Consider the following 23,363-nt stretch of genomic DNA (forward strand, 5'->3'; position numbering starts at 1 on the left):
CCTTAGTTTAGTCATTTTAGCTTCTAGGGAGAGTTCAGGCTTGATTTGATCTACATCCCACTTATTTGTCTTTTTGGCAGTCCATGATATTCGTAAAAGTCTCCTCCAACTCAACATTTCAAATGAATCAACTTTCTTCCTGTCAGCTTTCTTCGTTGTTCAACTTTTACATCCATACCTAGTAATGGGGAATACTCTAGTATGAATTAACTTGATCTTGGTAACCAGTGACACATCTTACACTAAAGAGTCTGTTCTAGCTCTTTCATGGCTGCCCTTCCCTGTTTTAATCTCCTTCTGATTTCTTGGTTGAAGTCTCCATTTTGTTTGATGATGGAGCCAAGGAATAGAATTTTTTTTAACAATTTCAATTTCTTCTTTGTCAACTTTAAAATTGTGTAATTTCTTAGTAGTCATTACTTTTGTGTTCTTGATGTTCAGCTGTAGTCCTGCTTTGTCACTTTCTGCTTTAACCTTCATCAGTATTTGTCTCAACTCTTCACTGTTTTCTGCCAGTAATGTGGTGCCATCCATATAGCTCAAATTGTTAATATTCCTACTACCAATAGTAATAAATAATGTTCATCTTTTCTGTCAGTCACCTGAGAGATCCACATACTTGCCTGTTAGAGCAACCACACTATTTTCTCTAGATTTAGAGTTCCTCACTGCCTTTGTGAATGCAACAGTCATTAATTGCCACCTCCTCTTAATTCTCTTGCATGCAACCAGCATACCTCAAACTAAGGAAAGGGATAACTGCCATACTTAAACAGGCCTATAAGCAGATGGAGGCACACAGTAAAAATCTGGCAAAGGAAATGTAGGGAAAAGCCTTTCAAAACTGTAGAGCAACTATCACAATAGTGTCTGTACATTCAACAGCTTTACATTACAGTAAATAATGGTAATGCCACATGAATTGTTGCGTCAATGAGACATACAGTGTTCTAGAAATTAAAAAGAGCAGTTAATGGATTTTAGTTTACTAATGGTGGTAGTAATAATGTGATAAAAATGTTCAATTTCTGTGAGGAGTTAAAAGAAAATCATTCACCGCTTATTGGTTCACTTTGTAAATTGAGATCAATGAAATTCCTTTAATAACAGCATGAAATCAATTGTAAAATAGCATATAATTCATGGTCTGTATGGTAAATTATTGTATGCTTGACATTAATTGGTGAGGTTTCCATATACTGGGATGCATTTCCTTGTAACGCATCTGTGGATAATACTTGTGGATCCATTTCTAATGCTGCTTAGAGTGATCTGTTTTTCATGTCTGCGACTGCCTCCATTTGCTCTTATGCAATAATCCAATCAAACAAATGGGTAACAAGATGCTGCAATCTGAAGGGCCTGACAAACAGTAACCTTAGAGTTTTAGGGGATGTCCAGAATTTAGATTTATATCCCTACCTGTGTTTGTTGAAGCAATTGATCCATTATGAAGCACTTGAATAGGTCAATTTCAGATGAGAAGTACAAATCAGGTCAGATGTGGCAAGTAACAGATGCAGGTTTGATTTAAGATGTGTGGTTTCTGTAGCTTTCAGAAAGGCAGTCTAGGTTCTTCTGATGATGGCCTGCATCTTCTTTTTGTCCCTGTCTTGTAAGGGCTACTTCTGCTCCATTTGAAAACACTTCATGGCACTAGCTTATGTGTAGGGATGTGCATGCAACCCCCACCACTGAATTAACTTGAGAATTAACTTGTGCAGTGAAAGGCAATAGGATAAAAAGAGAGAAGGGGAAAAAAACACAGTGCCAGCTGAACTGGGCCCATTTGCCCTTGGGGGAACCTGCAAAGACTTGCAGGGGGCACTTCTCCCTCTCTTGCATTCCCTCCCCAGACTATTTCCTCTTTCTGTCATCCTAGCAAATCCCTTATCCTCATCAATCTCAGCTTCCTTCTCTCCTTCACACCAACCCACCAATCTGTCTTCTATCTGCTCCCCCATCTTATTTATTTACTTCATTTATACCCTGCCTTTCTCCACAATGGGGACCCAATGCAGCTTACATCATTCCTAACCCTGTGAGATAAGTTAGGCTGAAAATGTGCGACTGGTCCAAGATCAGCTGGTGAGTTTCCATGGGAGAATGGGGTTTGACCCCAACTAACCACTACACCACATGGGCTTTTGTAGAGTGATTGTTGTTGAACAGTAGCAAACAACCTGGTCTAGGCGAGTCATGGAAATTGGATGGTATCAAGTTGCCCGGTGACTGTTGGCTGGCCTGGCCCCAATTAGTCCTCCTTCAAAGACCAAAACAGCCCCAGAAAGGGCCCTCTCCCTGCTTTTTACTGACAGACACCAAGCAGAAACCAAGCCTGGAATTCTGACCAGACTGTTCTGGTAGCCTAGCAACCGCCACTGAGGGCATTTTTCAGGTTTGTCGAAAGATCCGTCTTGTCTACTTCACAGCTCCAATTTCTGTATTTAAGTATCCTCAGATTTGGTCAGACGCATGTATGTGTATTTTATATATAATAGTTTAAAATATTTGCCTTTTTTTGCTATATTACATATTCTCTTATACTTCAATGACTGTGTTTTGCAAGAAAATCCATAGAACAAAATGAGATCAATAACCATAGTTAATGGTGTTCACAATAACCTAACCTTTTTTAAAAAAATTCACAGAGAGATGGCAGAGTTGCCTGTTCCCCCATGCTTCAAATTTTCTGAATCTAATTCCTTATTAAATGTAAATGGATAAATGGATAAATTAAATGTTACATTAAGTGACTACCTGTTTCCTCTCTTTTATAGATTTAAGAGCTTTTACGGCATACCCATTTCTCCTCACTGCTTGCACAATTGTTGGCTGTACAAACAGTTCCCAGGTCACCTTGCTTACCGCACAACTTCCACCGGCTCATGTGGAGGCTCCAATCCTGACAATTTTGGATTCTGCAACAATCTGCGCACAGTTAAGTGCAGAGTTTCTCTTTCTTCAGGAGTTCCAGAGTAGGACAGTCTTGACAGTTTTTTTCCCCCCTCTTTGATCGCCAGGTAGGGTCAACTTGCACATGATACTAAGAAGAGGTGCTTTCCAGGACTCTCGGTTTGACCAGCCTGATTAGTACAAATCAGGATATTGGTAGAATTTTATAACCGACTCTCACAATTTGTAGCTAATTCTTTTCAGTTGTCTAGGTAGTAGTGTATGCTGGACAGAGGGCACTTTGTTTTGAAATGAATAAACCTAAACACAGAAGAAATCCTGAGTTCTTTGTCTTCTCCTTCTTTAGAAACAAGCAAGTGCTATAATAGTTTTGGTGGCTTAAAGATTGTGATCAAAATGCTTGTAAAAGGGAACATAACACCTTTCAGAGAGTAGCAGCTCATTCCTTAAGAGGGGCTGATAAACTCTGGAGCCTTCAGAGGCTGGCTCTGTATTGAGGACAATCTCTTTTCTGCTGATGTAGCAGTTGGCTTGGCTGCAGATGACTCATGCTCATGGAAGACGCTTTCTGTGAATGGAATGTCACATTTGGAATGGATTCAGCCCTATGGTTTGGCTCTAATCCTGTTGAAGTGTATTACGGAAGGTATAATTGCTTTAGACTGGAGATTGCTGAACTGTATGTTTAGAATGCAAGGCTTCTCTACATTCCAGTACTGCTTCAGTCCAGTACCACTAGAAGACATTTGGGCTTGTGAATTTCTGTAATCAGCGGTACTGGTATGCAGCAGTCCACCTACCTGAAGATTCTTAATCCTGGGCTAGAGGGTACAATTGGGTTTTTTCTTTGCTTTGTTTTTTGGTGTAACTCTGTTTAGATAGATCTATCCCTGCAGATGACCTTCTGTCCCACCCTCTTAATATGTTTTTCCCCTTTTTTGACTAATAGAATTTTAAGGATATTTTAGCAACTATCTTACTGTTGTAGTAGTGGACCATTGCCAATTGCAGTGGGGATTTTATTAAGAGTTGGGAGTGGGGATTTGTGTATCCTGGGTTCAGCCTGGGAGTCTTAAGAAATTCCCCTCCCCCCGCTGTCATCTGTAGGACGACCCTGCCTAGTGACTGATCCCAGTAACTCGGTCTCATAAGCCAAATTCCTATTTACGTAGAGGACACAAATATTGTATTGGTTTATGCAAAAATCCTAGTGAGTTCAATCAGGGATAGAGTTTGGGACATAAAATTAAATTTATTATGATTAAATGCATAGAAGTGATTAGTTTAGTGGCTCTGTGAACCTTTGATTATCACTTGCCAACCTAATTTCCATTTTGTCTTTATGCAATCAGTATAACCTACATATGGCCATAGCCTCAGTGCAAAGCTTGGCACAGGGAAAATATGCTTGTGATAACATCAGCATGTAGCTTTTTCTTTGAAGATATTGTCACAATCATTTGGGTCCCAAGAATAAAAATTACATTTACGGGGATTTTTGGAAATTCAAGTACACTTTCACTACTTGCTCCCAGATGTTTTAGTGACCAGATAGATTTCATGCTTTAAATATTTACTATTAAGTTGCTGTCTGTTTTTTACCTACACTGTGTGAGTGACTTTTTAAATACAACAATGTGTTGCTTTAATTTCCAGGTGGAAAGAGCCAGAGGAATTAAATGGAATTCTACAAGGCTACATTCTGTACATTGCTAACAAAGAGAAAAATATTACTGTTTGGAATCTAATCTACAACAGTACAGATCTTTCTAGAGACTATACTATACGACACCTTTCCCCGGGTACTGAATACCTCATTAAACTAGCAGTAAGTTGCAAAATAATAACAGTAATAATGAGACAGTTGAACAGATAAGAGCTGTGTGCATAATATCCTAGTTATATTTCCAATTGATCATTGTGAAATGTGTTAAAATGTATGTAACATTAAGTTTTCTTATGACACGTTTATGGGGAGAGATAAACACATTCTTTTTAAAACACGCAGGGATGGACAAAGTCCTCAGTTTCTCAAAACTCAGGACCAGTCCCAGAACCTGGAATGACTTCCCCAATTCATGGCTTATGGGCTAGTCTGATGGCAAGTGGATGATGTTTTGCTATCCACTCATTGTAACCATATAGGAGAGACCTACTTGAGTCTAAGTCCTTGTGCATTGCTAGATCTTCTGGCCCAGCACTGATGTAGAGAGAGGGCACTTATTTATACCCTACACTCTGAGTCCCCCAGATGCCAAGGCAGCTTCCAGTCTCTAATTACAACAGTAGCAATTATTAAAACATAATCCAACAGCAATGAACCTTCATTAAAACAATTTCAATGAAGAAACAGCACTGAAGTATTCCAACAGACCACTAACAAAGAAAACTGCAATGATTCAATATTTTGCTCCGGTTGACATTGAACCTTAAAAATGAAACTCATAGCCCTCAGATGAGGATGCAGAGTAACCTGCATAGAGGGACAGGTAAAAACAACTTCCCTTCTCTGTACCACAAGCCACTTATTTTCAGAGTCATCTGGAAACTCCTAGATTTTCCTTGGGTCAATCCATTTAGTCAACTGGATTTCTCTATTCTTTCCAAGCCCCTCTTTGAACCAATGAAAATATGCCCGTTTTTAAGGGAGGACACTTGATCTAGATCTGGAGGGCTGTCCGCTAAATTTTGTGCCAAAGGCCCTGCTGTTCCCAGCTAAAAATACTCTTGGAAGCAGCTAGGTATCTCTTCATTTCCCAGAGCTTGATTGGGAGGATGGGTAAAGGTATTTATTTTTAGACAGGCGAAGCCCCCTGACTGCAAAAGATGCCTCTCTGTGGTATCCAATTAGTCTTGTTTCTGTAAAAATGCATGTATGTTCCTCTGTACCCAAGTGTAGAACTCTGTACATCTAGGATGGGGATTGACAGGAGAAGATTGGATATGCAGAGTAGTGGGCATGGGAAGGCTGCAACAAGAAACTGAATAATTCCTGACACAAAACTTAAGGATTACAGTCAGAAGTAGATAATATGATAATTTGTAGGATGATTTGGGAGTGTAAGTCTAGTCATATTTAGATGTCCTGTTTGAACTCTAGTCATGTGTAACTAGTTGCAGAAGTAACTGAATGGGACTGTTCATCAGATGCAAATCTGATTTATGCCATCAGCGCCTGGTCCCACAGTTGGCAGATATTCAGAAGCCTTTTTCTGCATACAGGCCTCCTTATTTGGATGTGGATGAGCATTTATACTAGAGGGTTCAAAATACTTCTCGTATGATGTCTCTGCGATTGTTAATTCTTTCTGAAAATATACATGGTTTATGTGTGTTCCTCAACTCTGTAGATGTTGGTAGGTGACTGGATCTGATTTTTCATGTAATTTCAGTTCTCCGAATTCTTCACAAAAATGTTGATGAAAATACAACTGAAAAGGGGTGTTTATTGCTAACTAGCAGCACTTAAAAATGTCTTTTAAATGTCATTGCTATTCTTTTGTGCAGTCATTTTCTTTTCTTTTTTTGATTACTGAACAATGTAAGTTTTATGGCACAACTGAAAATATCTTGAATATAAACATGAGATTGCCCCTGCTTGTTTTAAACACTCTCATCATTTTATAGTAATATCTATATAAGGATAAATGCTTTGATAAATGCCATAGAAAAATATTCTGCTCTTGATTATGAATACATTTACATTTATGTGTAGACACTCGGTATGCATTCATTTTGCTCAACATGCTCTTGAATGCTTCAAGTATTACACCACATTATACCACAAAGAAGATCATCTACCCTTTAAGTAACAATAAAGGTCTGACTAGAGCCCACCAAAGCAAGGGCATTCAAACTAATTAAGAATGACTTGGAATACTTGTTGGTAGAATTCGTCCTTTGTATATTTTTGTATAGTACATTGTACTGTATTAGCTATATGCACTAGCACCAAAATGCAGATTCAGAAAAAAAGAGCCTTTGAATTCAGAAAATCCAGAATTTCTGAATATCCCAAACTCCATTTAAGTCAATAGGAATAGCCATTATCCACCTTTTACAACTAGATTTGAGTTCAGTAGCCCCTTAGACACCAACAAGATTTTAGGGGTATGAGCTTTCAAGCTGACAGGAAGAAAGTAGATTACTTTGAAATGTGGTGTTGGAGGAGAGTTTTACAAATACAGTGGTCCACCAAAAACACACACAAATAAATGGGTTCTAGACCAAGCCTGCACTGTCCCTAGAAGCTAAAATGACTAAACTGAGACTATGGTACTTTGGTCACATTATGAAAAGACAAGACTCATCAGAAAAGACAATAACGCTAGGAAATGGCGAAGGCAGTGGGGAAAGAGGAAGATCCAACATGAGGTGTATTGACTGTATAAAGGGAGCCATGGCCCTCAGTTTGCAAGACCAACGATAAGATGTTTTGGAGGTCATTAATTCATAGGGCCGTCATGAGTTGGAAGCAACTTGACGGCACTTAACACACACACAAGCTTTCAAGAGTCACAACTTCCTTAGTCATATCTGACAAAGAGAACTTTGGCTCTTGAAAGCTTATGTCCTGAAAATCGTGTTGGTCTCTCTCTATGGTGACACTGGACTCAAATCTATCTCTTCTACTGCAGACTAGTAACGGAATACTTCTGTTTTAACGTAATACTTCTGTTTTTATTTTAAATTACATTGTATGTCACCTTGAGCACAGGGAAATAAAATCATGTACAAAAAGTGCAAGGAAATTTAGAAATTACTAGAAACAATGCCACAATTTATTTGAATTTGTACAATCTACCAGTTCAAGGTGTTGGATGCGTGTTTGATGATAATTCAAAGTAGAAAAACTGTCATGAAGTTGAATTTGCCAGTAACTAAAATGAAAATTATCCAACCTTTTTATCCATTAGGAGATACTCAGTAATTGTTCAGTATTGATATAGATATAATTTACTTTTAATTACCGTATTTTTCGCTCCATAAGACACACCTGACCATAAGACGCACCTAGTTTTTAGAGGAAGGAAAACAAGAAAAAATATACGGTAGCTGTGACATCCTGCAAAGCCAAGGCAGATTTTTTTTGGACTGATTTTTTTGGACTAAATAAAAAGCCAGATGGACCAAACAGAGAGGAGCTTCAGTACTTTGACCAGAAAGGCTCTACTCAATTTAAAAAAATGCTAAACAATAACTAGAAAGATTCCTGCGGCATTCATGAAGCAGAAAATTCCACATGCAATCAGGAGCCAATTTACAACACGACTGTGAACTCACCCAAAAGTGAGCGGATTTACTGATGGGAAAAAGTTGTGCTGAGTCTGTAAAAAGAATTGTCTCTTCAGTGTGCCATTGTAGAAATGAAGAGTGAAACCCTCCAAAAATCCAAGTTTGATCAAGAAGATCCAGAAGATCAAGAAAAAGAGGTGCAAGCAGCGTGACAGAACGGCTGCATCCACAGCAGTGACCGTCTTGTGGAAAGAATTACAGCAAACGCCAAAAGAAAGGCGGAACTCCCGCCTTCCCCCTCGTAGGGTCTCGCCACCCCACGCCACCTTGTTATTCGTGGCCGGCTCCCTTGCCTCCTCCTCTCCCTCTGGGAGGGGCACTCCATGGTGAGCCACCACCTCTTCCCCACCCTTCCGCTTCGGGGAACCAGCAGGTCCCTGTCAGGCCAGCCCCTGCCCCTGGGAGACTGTTGGCCCAGGGTGTCTCCTCCTTGCACCGGCCCGCCTTGGGCAGGGGCCCGGCCCCCTCCGAATGTGCCCAGCACGCCACCTCTGCCAGGGAGAAGCTGGGGACGGGCACCTCCGCACCGAGCCCTCCCCTCTCCCGGGCAAGCCTCGGTCCCCTCCGAATGCACCCAACACACCACCGCCACCACCAGGGAGAATCTGGGATGGGCGCCACTGCACCGAGCCCTCCCCTCTCCCGGCCAATCCCCGGGCCTCTCCAAATGCGCCCGGCGTGCCGCCGCCGCCATCAGGGAGAAGCTAGGGACAGGCGCCTCCTCGCCGAGCCCTCCCCTCTCCCGGCCAAGCCCCAGCCCCCTTCAAATGTGCCTGGCGTGCCGCCGCCACCACCAGGGAGAAGCTGGGGATGGGCGCCACCACGCCGAGCCCTCCCCTCTCCCGGCCAAGCCCCGGCCCCCTCCGAATGTGCCTGGCGTTCCGCCGCCGCCAGGGAGAAGCTAGGGACGGGCGCCTCTGTGCCAAGCCCTCCCCTCTCCCAGCCAAGCCCCGGCCCCCTCCGAATGCGCCCAGCACGCCGCCGCCACCAGGGAGAAGCTAGGGAAGGGCGCCTCCACACCGAGCCCTCCCCTCTCCCTCCGAATGTGCTCGGCACACCACCGCCACCACCAGGGAGAAGCTGGGGACGGGCGCCACCGCACCAAGCCCTCCCCTCTCCCAGCCAAGCCCCGGCCGCTTGTGCTGGGTGCGGCTGCGGCTCCTGCCGCCCAGGCCTGTTGCCCCGGCTCCTCCACGGCATTCCTCCGGGGATCCCAGTAAGTGGGGTTCTTTCCTTCTCCCTCCGGGAACCCCCGGGAGGATGGGAACTGTGGAGGGGGCGGGGTTTAGTCCTGAGGCCTGGCGCCGGGTGTCGGCATCGGGACACACATTTACTCCATAAGACACACAGATATTTCCCCTCACTTTTGAGGAGGAAAAAAGTGCGTCTTATGGAGCGAAAAATACGGTACATTTCCATACTGGTTGTCAAAGCCTTCCTGTGAATAATGTCTGTACAGCATTTTTTAAAATCCAGTGGCCCTTATAGTTTTTTTCTTTTCTTAAAAGAGGTAGGTGGTATTAGGTGTTCTAAGATTTGTTAGCACACATTAAAGAACTGTGAATTAATTGTGTTTATGTAAATGATGTGTAACTAACATGCACAGTGATGTTCTTTTAGCCATCAACTTATGCCAGAGGCTGGACTTTCTAGAATCTACAACTTTTTCTTAGCTGTGGTTTGTGCAGGTGCAATCAAATTAACAGTGCTCCTAGGGTTGCCAGGTTTGTGAAGGTGCATCAAGTAGTACAACTGACAAGAGACAAGCAGCTATAAGAAAATATCCTTGACTGAATCATGTGGATCCATTCTGCTAATGCTTGGGTTTTCCTCTGATGCAAAGGTTTTTACCTGACTTTTGGGAAAGGTCCTTGCCCAACTAGAAAACACCATTAGCAGAATTTGCTGGATCCAACCCATAACTGTAAACATGAACACCATAGAATATACTCAAAACCTATCATGGTGTGGGGTTGCTGGTGTTCACCCTTTGTTTTGTTCAGTTTTCTCTTTGCTGTTGTTGCTGACTTTTCAAATATTGCAGTGCTGATTTTGTGGCATGTGGATTAAATAAGGGCGTTTAAAGTTCTATTTTATTGTCTTTCTATGATTTTCATTGGAAACCATCTTAAAAACCTATGGTTAAGAGACAGAATTGGGTCCCCTCCTTTTAAATAAAGAAGTAAATAGGTAAGATGACTAGGGTTGTCAACCTCCAGGTACTAGCTGGAGATCTCCCGCTATTACAACTGATCTCCAGCTGATAGAGATCAGTTCATCTGGAGAAAATGGCTGCTTTGGCAATTGGACTCTATGGCATTGAAGTCCCTCCCCAAACCCTGCCCTCCTCAGGCTCCACCCCAAAAACCTCCCGCCGGTGGGAAGACCTGGCAACCCTAATGATGACTCTCTCTTTAAAAACTTTGGGGCACTGAGAGATTATACAGCAGTTTGGCTTCCGCCACAGTTTTCCATAGGTTTTATGACCTGGTCTTTAACAGTCTCTGATAATGACAATCATAATCTTGAGGCATAATCATATGCCCAGGGAGTCTCAAAGCCACCAGACGTGAAATCTGAGAGGGAACTTTTTCCAGGAACACTCTGTGGCAGTCCCGATTTTGACCCTGGGATTGGTAGCACAGACCTTTCAGGAGAGGTGTGAATCATCTCATCAGTCACCAGAGGATGTTGATTCTCTCAAAGATTCCTTTTGGAGTAGAAAGAAGTCTCAAGGCCATTCAGTGGCACTATGGTGACTCCAGTCCTTGAGAGCTGACCCTCCCTTGCATCTCAGTTTAAGGAGTGGGACTCTGCAAAACATGCTAATTATTAACTTGATGGCTTTGGACTTCATTCCTGCTACCCCATGTCCCACAGTTCTCTAGTTGGGCAACTCATTATTGTCTGCTTCCTCTACTCATTGCTGGAAAGCCAGCATGGTGCTGTGGTTTGCAGTGGTGGACTCTGGAGAACTGGGTTTGATTCCCCACTCCTCCACATGAGCAATGGACACTAATCTGGTAAATTGGGTTGGTTTCCCCACTCCTACACATGAAACTAGTCACAGCTCTCTCAGCCCCACCTACCTCACAGGGTGTCTGTTGTGGGGAGGGGAGGGGAAGGTGATTGTAAGTTGGTTTGATTCTCCCTTAAGTGGTAGAGAAAGTTAGCATATGAAAACCAACTTTACTTCTACTACTTTAGGAGATTTTAAAGGGAAAGGCCCCATCTTTTGGTGAAAATCTGGCAAATTTGCCATGTTACAATAGTGCATTCCTATGCAGTGCTACTCCACTCTAAGCCTATTGATTTCGGTGAGGTTAGACTCAAGTAACGCTGCATAAGATTGCACTGTTCTCACAAGCTGATGATTAGTTGTGACACTTTTGAAATGTTTTTGCACAGAAAATATCTCAAACAGGGATTAAGGAATGTGCTTTGGGTTGGTTTAAATCATTTCTTAGGGGCAAGACTCAGAGGGTTCCTGTTGGGGACATCAACAGTGTAGGACTTGTCCTGTGAAGTTCCACAAGGCTCACTCTTATACCCCATGTTATTTAATCTCTATGTAAAGCCCTTGTGGTAAATCACCTGTTGGCTGGGAGCAGGCTGCCATCAATACACTGACAACATCAAGATATTTGATTCTGAACCTGATCCCCATGCGCATTGACAGAGCCAGAGAAGGGAGCTGAATTGAGATGGGGATATTTTTCTACAAAGCCAGTGGGGACCCCCAGGTTTGTAGAAAAATGAGAACACCTCAAAAATGGAGAGGGGTTAAATCCCCTGAAAAAAGAAATGTCTGTGCATGTATAGACAATGCACCTCTGTTGAAGAAGCACTGCCAAATGGTGGAGGTGGTTAGGGTCGTGCAAAAAAAAAAATTGGTAAATTTCGGGTTTGGGTTTATTGGGCCTGATTTTTTTGGCAAACCCAGAATAAGCCAAATACCCATACCGGTAAAGGAGTATTTCAGCTTTATTTCTGAGGTTATATATATATATATATAAAATCAGGTCCATTACAGTCAATGGAGATTTTTTTTTAAAGCTCCTGTGGGGCATTTTTGGAGGTAGAGTCACCAAATTTTTAGCGTAGCTGCAAGGGAATCTCCTTAGATGGACACCAAAGTTTGTTGAACGTTAGGACAGGCGGTCCAATTTTATGGGCCCGAAAAGGAGTCACCCCCATCCTCCAGGCATTTGCGAGCCAAGATGTCCATCAGTTTTCAGGTTCAGAAGTTCAGCATTGCGAGGACTGGTGGAAAGAGCCAGTTGGTACTTCAGAGTCTGGGGGCTCCCTTTGTATCTGGGGTGCATAGCATAATGTCCATGCAAATCAGCTTCCAAACTGAGGGAAATGGCTTAAATGCAAGAAAAAATAAGGCATGGAAAACATTTCTTTTGGTGGCAAATGACATCCTGTGAACAGTCCTTTATTATAGTCATCAAAAATCTGATTTCAAGAGATGGTCACGGTGCGGGAAAACAAAGCGGGGAAACAAAGCCTCTATTTGAGAGCAGGTTTTGGGGGGGGGGGTTAAGATATCGGAGCCAGCCAAAGTCATGATCAAGGCAGCTCTTGTGAAGGCGATTGCTCATCTGCGTGGGTGAGCAGTCTTCTTCAAAAGCCCAATGAGTAGCTGTAGACATGGCCATTTTTTAGTTAGAGGGTATATCCCTCCAGACAGGACCGTATGAGCCCCGTCTTTTAAAATGACCCTTCCAGACAAGTTTGGTCAGACCAAGTTGGCTCTGATTACACGACCCCTACCTCAAAAGGGCCCCAACTATGGGGTCCTAACAAAACCAGTCAAAGATAGGAAAATGGGAGAAAGCACAGAGCTGTGCATCTGAGCAAAAGCCGAAATCCGAATATTGCCAACACGGCTAATTTTGGGTTTATTTTCAGTTCGGTTGTATCGATATGCACAACCCTACTCACATAGATAGATATGAAACCAGAACAGGATGAACATATCTGCCTTGGTATTATAGGGATTGGATAGGGTAAAAATAGCTTACCTGCTCACCTACTAGTGTTCTTTTCTTTATTATTTTTATTATCATTATTATTACTGTGTGGGGGGGTTTGGGTGGAGGGAGAACGCAGAAGCGCCCTTTGTTTGTGAAGTGTGTAGAAATGGGGTGTGGTGGGGGTTGCCCTGCTGTTGGTTCTGTAAGGCCAGGGCAATATGTTTTTTTTAAAGGGAAGTCATCCCTTCCACAATGAGGGGAGGGGCCGTGGCTCAGTTTGTAGAGCATCTGCTTGGCAAGCAGAAGGTCCCAGGTTCAATCCCTGGCATCTCTAGTTAAAGGGGCTAGGCAAGTAGGTGATGTGAAAGACCTCTGCCTGAGACCCTGGAGAGCTGTGGGGAGGGGCTGTGGCTCAGTGGTAGAGCATCTGCTTGGCATGCAGAAGGTCCCAATTTCAGTCCCAGGCATCTCCAGTTAAAGGGATTAGGCAGGTAGGTGATGTGGAAGACTTCTGCCTGAGAGTCCCTAGAGAGTCGCTGCCAGTCTGAGTAGACAATACTGACTTTGATGGACCTTGATGGTCTGATTCAGTATGAGGCAGCTTCATGTGTTCATGTGTTCATGTGTGAAAGGCTGGGGGAGGGAGAATGGATACAATCAGTGATAAAAATGGATTTTGTGCTTGGTGAGGCCTGAAAACAATGGAGATAGGTTTAAAATAATATTGTTACACAGGCAATTAACAGTGCAGTAATTGTCTTAGATACAAGATTCAAAGAAATCCGATTGCATTTGACTTTATTACTAAGCAAGCAACATGATGGGCTTGATGCTGGAAAAGTACTTTCAAATGCTGCAGCTTATGAAGCAGTTGATGGTCAAAGCTAGGAGTCTACCAAGCACATTGTACTTGCAACAGGACCTCAGCAGAATACGGCCTTTGACTCTTCTTACTTCTCACTCAGATTCCTCCATCTTGTACATCAATCCAATTATCAAACTAACCAATAAAACAATTGGGAAGCTTCTTTTCATTTGTGCAAGTCACACACACCTTTTTTTTTTAACATCCTCAGAACTCAAAGTGAAGGTTTGGAATTTGAAGCTGTGCATCTTTCAAAGACTTGAAGGTCAAAGTGCATCTCTGCTCAGGCACATGCATTTTCCCCACATTTTAAAAATCATTTTCAACCCTCCCCCCATTGAGCTACTTTTGAGATTGAAACCTGATCTGTGGGAGACTCAAGCAGTCAGAGAGGGATTTTCACATTTGAGTCCCCCCTTCTTCTCCTGGTGTTTTCGTAGACAATGAGTACTGTGTAAAAAAAAATTTCTTTAGATGTGAAAATCGGATATCTCAAGATTCAGAGGTCCCAGAAAAAGTGCAAGTGCATATTGCAAAATTGTGGTGTGTGTGTGTGTGCGGGGGGGTGGGGGTGACAAGAACTCCTTCAAAATACCCCTTGGTGTTCTGAAAAGCATTTTACCCATATGCTTTTTCAAATAAAAATCTAATTTTGTTTTTGAAGTGCAGAAATGCCCTTTGTATTCTGAGGCAGGGGAAAAAATCTTTTGGCATACAAAATGCTCATTTTGATGGAGCATCTGTTAATTTTTGCTGGTTTAATGTTGCAACAGCACAGGGATGCACTTTAACCAGGATCCTCAATTCACATGAACACATGAAGCTGCCTTCTACTGAATCAGACCATCAGTCCCTCAAGGTCACTACTGTCTTCTCAGCTGGCCAGTGGCTCTCCAGAGTCCCAGGCAGAGAGGTCTTTCATATCACCTCCTACTTGATCCTTTTACCAGATGCTTTTCCACTGAGCCACAACACCTCTTGCATCTACGGAAATGTATATCTATGAAATAACACTTTCCTCCTTTTTCTGTAGTCTCCACAAATATGGGGGAAATGGAGGAAGACCAAGAGCGTTCTTTCTTTAACCCTTGAAGTTCCACAAAATTTGATGGAATAATTTATCGTAATTGACATGGAGCTGGTGGAATCTGCTCATCCCTGCGATTTAATCCTTTCACTTCAGGCTCTTTTCACACACAAAATCATATTCTTTGAGCTATTTTTCACCCCATGGCAAGAAAAGATACCTACAGCCTTCCTTCTGCAGGTGGAAATGCAACTAAAGTGTGTGACTTAGAGCAACATGAAAGAGCAGATCAATTCTTCTCTGACACAGATCAGTCCTCTGCTTACGATTGCAGACTATAGCTCCGTTTAATTAAAAGTAAAATTTAATACAATTTTTTTTTAAATATATATGTAAAAAGTACATGTGTCTGAGCATCATGATGCAATTTGGGCCTGACACTGATTAGGAAAATAAATTGGGGCTACAGTATTAGATTTCTCTTTTTAAAAAAAATGTTTTCCCTAACCATATTGATTGCAGCATCTTAGTAGACAAACCAGAGGCTTCAAAATTGAATATGAATTGTTCTATTTTTTAAAAAAATAGGAGTTCAGGGGCATCTTAAGTTATTTATTTCAGAATTGTGCTGAGTTTCTCCAACGTTTTTCTGTGCTGATATAAGGTTGCCAACCACCAGGTGGTAGCGGGAGATCTCCTGGGATTTCAACTGATCTCTAAGTTTCTGAGCCCATATAATAAAATCTTCATTTTGCTTACTACAGTGATGATAGTTTTGTTTTCAACTTTCAATTTCTTATTTCCAAGTTAAAAGGTAAAGGTAGTCCCCTGTACAAGCACCGGGTCATTCCTGATCCATGGGGTGATGTCACATCCCGACATGCTAGCAAACATTAAAATATACTTGGATAATTACTTCCATCTCTAGCGCTGGACTTATTTCTAAATCTTGTTTTAACAGAATGAAGACTTTTTTTCCAATTTAATCAATATACTCTGAAGTACATTTTAAAGTGTTTATATCATATATAGTGGTAGTAGAAAGTAGCTTACTTTTGTATTGACTGAGTGAAAACCATTATAGATAGATACATTGAATAGTCTTAAAGCAAATGTAAGTTTCATAAAAGGATAGTTTTCAATTTTCAGCAAAATTTATTTTTCTTTTAAATGAGAAAGAAACTTCCATAGTTTCAGAATTTCCAGAGGGTTTTTTTTAACATCTCTGTCACTTATATAGACAACACATGAATGTAGCTGTAAATTAAAGGGTCCCTAAAAGAATTTGCAGGCACTAAAAAAAGAAAGAAAGCAATTTCTTAAAAATCCACAACCTACTGTTTTTTCAGCCTAATTTCTTTACACAATAATCTGTTAGAAAAGGCCATCACACTGCTTCCTTGACTTCTGTAGCAAATCCTTTTTTCTCTGATCCCTGGATAGCTTTTGAGGAGAAAGGATGGCAGAGGAGTGGAACGTGTCCTCTGGGGAGATTGCCCCTAGCAAAGAATCTTCTTCCCTGTCATAATTTTTTTGGCTTTGGGTAACGGAAAATCATTTCCCACCACCTTAAACAAGCAAACATCCTGTGAAGAGACCACGTTTGTTTTATTTTAGATCTTGAAATATAAAATCGATATAAAATCTTTACCAATTCCCCTTGATTACTGGCTCTTTTGATTTGACATCTCTTGAGACATTTATATGTTCTGCTCTATTGCTCTATACTTTCGTTTAAGGCCTGCACTGGAGGTGGATGTACGATAAGTGAAACTGCCTCCGCAATAACAGCTGAGAGTACACCAGAAGGTGTTTCTGCTACTGAAGTCCAGTCCTATTCCTCTGACTCCTTTAACATCTCATGGACTAAGCCAGAGTACCCGAATGGTAAGTGAACTCTTTTAGCCTCAAGTTAAAAAGATGATTAGTAAAGGTAAATTAATATTCTAAATGGCAGCTTATATGTGGTGCTTAATTTTTAATGATCATTTTAGCACATAAAATACCTGAGATAGTATCATTGTCTGTAGCTGGGAGATTGAAGTTTTCAGCCTGGATTTGCTGTTTTGGTAGCTCAAAAGTGCTCCCTTTTGATGGTTCTCATGTACTGCATTCTGTTGCTTAATGCTTTCTGGAACAACGGAACTGAACAATTGTCTTTGACACTGCAACAGTGCATCTCTTAATAAAGCCATGCTTTTCTTAACATTTTCAGTACTGTTTTTGTCTCTTAGAGATATTCATTAATTTCCCTTGAATTTCTACTTTTAAAAGTTTCTTGATATGTAAGTGATTATGATTAGGAATTATAGATCTGCATGTTAACTGGCCACTTTATTTTACTAGCCCTGCCCTACAGCTACTTGTCATTTCAGTACAGCATCAGAGAGGCAGCGTGGTTGGAGTGTTGGACAGACTGGGAGATGTAGGATCATATCCGTATTCATGAAGCTAACTAGGTATTCTTGGGTCATTCCCTGTCCCTCACCCTTAGCTGCCTCACAAGGTTGTTGTGAGTGAGGAATGGTCACCTAGTTATGTCATTTTAGGCTCCTTGAAGGAAGACTGGAATAAAAATGAAATGATGTCACAGTGCCTCAAAGGTGCAAAAACGTGTACCTGTTGAAATCCTTTCTTCTATTAGTTTATCTGAAATATTTATATCCAACTTTTCAGCATAAAATAAAATTTCAAAAGTGGCTTCTGGAGCCAAAATGGCCACTTTTTAAAACTGTGCCTTTATCAGCAGCCAGATATGCAAAATTTTTAACAAGTGAAGTGTTTTCTGGCACAGAGATATGTGGGGCGGGGTGGGGACTTGATTGGCAAAATTTCCCCCATGTCAGGCTGAAGCATAGAGTGAGTTTTTAAAAGTTGGCTGCCCATATTTGCCATGTATTACATGTACTTTCGCTTACTTTTAAAAGAACTTTTAAAAATGTAACATCTGAATTTCACAGCATCCACCTGCATCCTTAGATTTGTAACAGAAAATGAAACCCAAAGTAATCAGTCAAGTGGAGTGCAAATTATTTTTACTATAGCTTTGATAGTCTGACATCTAAAAATAACAGATATTCTAATCTGTGAAGTTAATTTAAGTTTGCTACTAGTCTGCCTTCCGCTTTCAAATGACATTGCACTGTTGATTATTTCAGAATAATTTGTAAGTAATTAGGCATTTTAACAAGACATATTTATTATCAGATTTCCACTGCCTGAATATATGACTATAACAGTTTGTAATGTTATTTGTACATTTTTATGTGGAGACAAATCTTTAGAGGAAACTATATTTTCCCCATACTCTTTAACTCCATAGCCATTAATACATTTACTGTGCAATCCTGAGTGGGGGGTTGGTGGTTAGGGAGCTTCTGGGGACAGCGCAGCCGCACCACCTCCTAGGTGGCTTGCTGTCAGGCACAGCAAGATGAAAAGGCTATTTTGTATAAAACCCCATGAAACCTCTCCATAGGGTTTCAAGGGGCTGCACCAGAAATTTTGCAGGCACAACTTGGTGCCTGCAAATGGGGCGTTCCCAGGGCAAAAGGGCTTAGGGAGCCACACTGGGCAACACCCCTAGCACACTGGCGCTAGCCCTTGTGCTGAGGAAACGCTGCTGGCGAGGCTGCGCCAGCATCCGACCCTTGTGCTGCTGCGCTGCTCCCCAGAGCCAGTGTAAGTGGCCCTGCACCAGCATTAGTGCCAGTTTAGCTGGTGCAAGTGGCACTAACGCTGGTGCAGGGGTCACACTGGTTCCTATCCCCTCCCCCCCTTGTGGATTGCTCTGCCCAAAGAGTTTTTTTTTTACATGTGCTATTATGAATGTCTTTTAGTCTGGAATATGTCTCTTGTGAACACTATTAATAGCAAAAGGATGAGACAATTCTAGTAGAATGTACAGTGTAGTCAGCATAGGTTTACATTCAGATTGTAAAAGCCAAGTATACAAACTTGATTTGACTATTGCTCATTTTTAAAAGGCTAATTATACAACTCAGAAGAAGCTCAGTCAGTCTTACTTCAATGTTGGAAATTCAAAACATTCAAGTTTATGTGATGTCAGATCCCATGTTTCCAAGTATTTTGCCAAAATGAATGCATTTATGCTAGATAGCATAGCAATGATAATAAGAATGGGGTACTCACCTTCATCCTCCTCCTTGCAAGGAGGTCCAACTAAGTTGCTAATGCAATCCAAAACAACACTTCAACAATGTAGTATTATAAGTTGTAAGTCTGGAGAGAGTTCAAGCACAATTTTGGTTGCATTTAGATCTATCAGTGATCTACATTGTGTTCCAGATTCATGTATAGACTACACAAGTCCTTTTTATTTGGCTGGTTGGTTTTTATGCTCCAGTTTGGCAGTTAAAGGGCAAGTTTGTTTTTTTCTGCATACTGGGGGTTCTTCTAGCATGCAGACCCTTCTCCCGTCTTTGTGCCCCTCCCTTTTATACAATCTTCTCTGTTTTTAAGGCAGCTTAGTTTCAAAGCTGAGCCCTGATACATCAGTTGGGCATTTATATTTCAATGCACTGTTATGACAGATTGCCTTATTATAGATATAGATATAGATACACACACACAATTTCCCTCACCAACAATTTCTATCACTTCTGAGACTGATGACTCTCTCATGTTGCTTGGTTTTCTGTCCCACACATACAATAGTTACTCATTCTTTATAAAAGTCACTACTTAATGGAGGATGCTTTTTATTTTTGTATGTATATAACAAAGTCAGAAATGTTTGGCACATGAGAGGCTGTTTGAAATAAAACATTGAAAGGTTTTATTTGTCTCTTCTTAGGGGATGATATAGGTCAGGTTAACAAAGTGTCATAAAATGAACTTGGCTTGTAACAGAAAAACAAAGATGAGCTGGTAGATAGATATATGAGTTATTTTATAATTCAAGATGTAACTAAGGTGGTTCTCATACAAGTGTTATTATGTTTAATATGTACTGAGGTTGATTTATCTTGGCTGTCACTGCTTTGTGTCAGACATGTAAACTTCTTCAAACAATAGTTCTTAATTAGGAGGAGTTAGGAACGTATACATACTTTCCCAGTTCATTTCTTTAAACTGGCCCAGGATCACTCTTTCCCTTAGAGCTATTTCTCATAAAACCCTTTGGGATCACCCTCTCTACAGCAGAGAAATTTCCCTTTATAACTGGTTATGGATCCTGCTTGATCCTAAAACCAATGTGTGTTCCTGTCACTCCCAAGGAGATTCCTCAACAGACAGCTTACAGCTCAATAAGCTGTCCCCTCCAACCGTCAGCCCTCAACTGTCAGTTTTTCAACTGTCACCCTTGGAATTCCATTCGAATACCCTGTCAATCACAGGGTTCTATGACCAGGATAACTCCTTAGAATGTAGCTGTCTGTCACAGTGGTAATAATCATACTGTGTGAAGGCAAGTCCAAGCTGATATTTAGTGGGACTGATGTCTGTCTAACTTTAAAACATACCATGTGATCCCACCATGTCCTATTACAATTCGACATCTTTTCCGTATCACTTTGGGTAGCTTTATCAGGGCAATTGTATATGGGCTTAGACTGCCACATTCACTGTCAGGCCAGGAACAATAATGGTATTATGAGATAGGACTTCATGAAAATATGTATACATATTTATAGATAGCCATTTGAACAAATACCTTGTGTGGATGAGGGGAAATGTGTCTAATATATTCATAACACCATTATTTCTGTATGCCTGGGGCTGGGCAGCTACTCTAAAAAATGCTGAGTAGGTTATCAGTAGGGCTGTCGATTCGGTTCATCCCGAACCGAAAAACCACTGAATTTCCCCCGATTTGGCGGTTTCTGGTTCAGGAAGAAACGAATTCAAAATAGATGGGAAACGGGGGGAGCTGAATTCCCTGACTTCGGGGTGTTTGGGAAATAAATTTGGCAAATTCAGGGTTCGGCTCCCCCCCCCCCGTGCGGCCTTCACGGGGCTTCGCCCTTTCAACAGATCTGTGCCTCCCAGCCGGGAGGCACAGATCTGTTCCCCCCTCCCCCGCCCGGCTTCAGGGGGCTTCCCTGAAGCCATGCGGGGGACCCTTTAAACAGATCTGAGCCTCCCAGCCGGGAGGCGCAATTTGTTTAAAGGGCCCCCCACCCGGCTTCAGTAAAGCCCCCTGAAGGCACGCGGGGGGGGGGGAAACAGATCTGCGCCTAACAGCTGTTAGGGGAAAGGAATCACTAGATCATTTATTTTAGAGCTACCAGAAATTTCAGTAGGAATTGCAATAGTGTGGAATCTCTTTCTAATGTTAAGTGTAATACCAACAGATATCTCTGTCATCCTTCCTATATTTTGTACATAGAACTAAGAAAATGGTGGAGCGATACACAACTTTCACTTCCTGTTCCTGTTTGGAAGTCTCCATTTGAGCGGAAGGATCAAGATGAAAGTAGCAGGAGAAACTCTTGTAGTGCAGCTCCATTTGCCTAGCTGCTGATAACAATTGGCAGATGCCAATTAAAAGTTGGACAAAGACCCCTCCCCTTTTATTTTACATCTTTCCTTACCTTGGCACTGGATAGGTAACCTGAATTAAAATGGGGGGTTTAGTTAATTGAGTTTTTTACTACTCAAATATAGTAGTGCTGCAACCCTCTGATTATTAAAGTATCAGGAATGTTTAAACAGACATTTAGGAGTACCAGCAGTAGTCACAAGCAGCTCATTACTGAGCTTTGAGGTGGCTGGGGCTGGTGTAGCCAAAGCGCCGCCACCACACCTCCAAAGAGGTTTCCTGGATGCCGAAAGGCAAAAAAAAAAAGCCTTTTTAAATTAAAAAATTAGAGAATGGGGCATTTCCCCCCATAGAGGACAGTGAGGCTGCACCAGGAAAAACCTGGTGCAGCAACGCTGTTTCATAGGGGTGCGTTCCCTAGCTGGAAGGGCTTAGGAGGCAGCCTACCAGCAGCCCCACCCCCCAGAACATCCCGGGAACACCTCCCAGGATGCTGGTGCGAGCACTTGGGCCAGCAGGATGCCGGTGGGAGGCCAAGCCGGCATCCATGGGCTACTCTACCATGCCGGTCCTGGGGCGCCGCTGCAAATGGCCGGTGTCTGTGCCACTTGGCACGGTGCAAAGTGGCAAAATGCATATTTAATATGCAGAAGGAAGCATAACCTTCAGTAAACAAAATAAAATAGAATAGAATGTTTAATCTAAGCTTAATACATGCCATAGTTTATATAACAAATGGGCTTTTTATGATTTACTCAGTTACAGAAGATCTGTACTAAAACTCAGTTCAGACATAATGTAAAACCACTTTTAATTAAATTAACTGTGGTTAGTGTGATCATCTGAATGTAGGCCACTCCACTATCCATGGCTGGGTTTTTATTGTTTTATTTTTTGCTGTCAGGTCAGAGCTGACTTGCAACCTTGTAGGGTTTTCCGGTCAAGAGATGTTTGGATGTGGTTTGCCATTGCTTGACTCTGTGTCATGACTGTGTCAGGGCTGTGAGTGTATGACTGGTCCAAGGTCACCCAACAAGCTTCCACGGCATGAGTGGAGATTTGAACCTGGATTTCCCAGGTCCTAGTCCAACACCTTAACCACTAAAGTCTGTCAAGTAATGTATCTGAAAAGTTGGTTTGAAGTTAGCCTTAACTGTGCTTTTACATGATGTATTTATCCTGGCTTAATTCTAGCTTATTTCCCCAGTGACATCCTTGAACACCCTGACTGTAGAGATGTCTGGCCAAAGTAAAAGTGATGAAACTAGCATTTGTCCAAGCAAGCTACAATTTGAATGACAGCCTGTGAGCTAATCCTGGCTTTAAAAATGAACCATAGTTAAAATTAACCATGGTTTGAATAGAGCTACTAAGAAGCCATTGCACCTTGGTTAGAAATCCTTTGCTTCCTTGTTAAGGAAGCCCATGGTGGAATCCACCAAGCATAACTTTCTTCATTTCCACACTGAAAACCATTTGCCTTACCTTGGCCTATAGAAAAGCTGAATGTAATTAATTGAGGTGGAATAATAGGTCAAAAGACTGAAACAGCCACATTGATAATGAGGTGAGATAATGAGAGCTTCAGACCACAGATGATGGGAGCCAGCAGCCCCCATACCACCACTGTCTTCCTTTTGGCACCATCACAACCCTTGAAATGCAGTGTAGAAAGCTGCCCATATCCATGAGGGCTTCCCAAACTCCTGTGAGATTCAAATGTTTGAGTGTGTGGTTTGCAACTTGAGACAAGGAGGGAAGGCAGCTTTGGTT

At 41.9% G+C, this 23,363-nt stretch overlaps 1 protein-coding gene across 1 annotated transcript in view; it reads left to right on the plus strand.

The window, feature by feature from the left end:
* Positions 1-23,363, plus strand: part of USH2A (usherin) — a 588,113-nt gene that overhangs the window by 265,570 nt on the left and 299,180 nt on the right. Inside the window, exons 32-34 of the mRNA XM_056852957.1 lie at positions 2,781-2,940; positions 4,573-4,744; positions 16,825-16,972. Coding sequence (XP_056708935.1) covers positions 2,781-2,940; positions 4,573-4,744; positions 16,825-16,972 — 480 coding nt within the window. The remainder of the gene's footprint in view (positions 1-2,780; positions 2,941-4,572; positions 4,745-16,824; positions 16,973-23,363) is intronic.

The sequence above is a fragment of the Euleptes europaea genome, chromosome 7 (genome assembly GCF_029931775.1).
Source record: "Euleptes europaea isolate rEulEur1 chromosome 7, rEulEur1.hap1, whole genome shotgun sequence".
NCBI classification, from domain to species: domain Eukaryota; kingdom Metazoa; phylum Chordata; class Lepidosauria; order Squamata; family Sphaerodactylidae; genus Euleptes; species Euleptes europaea.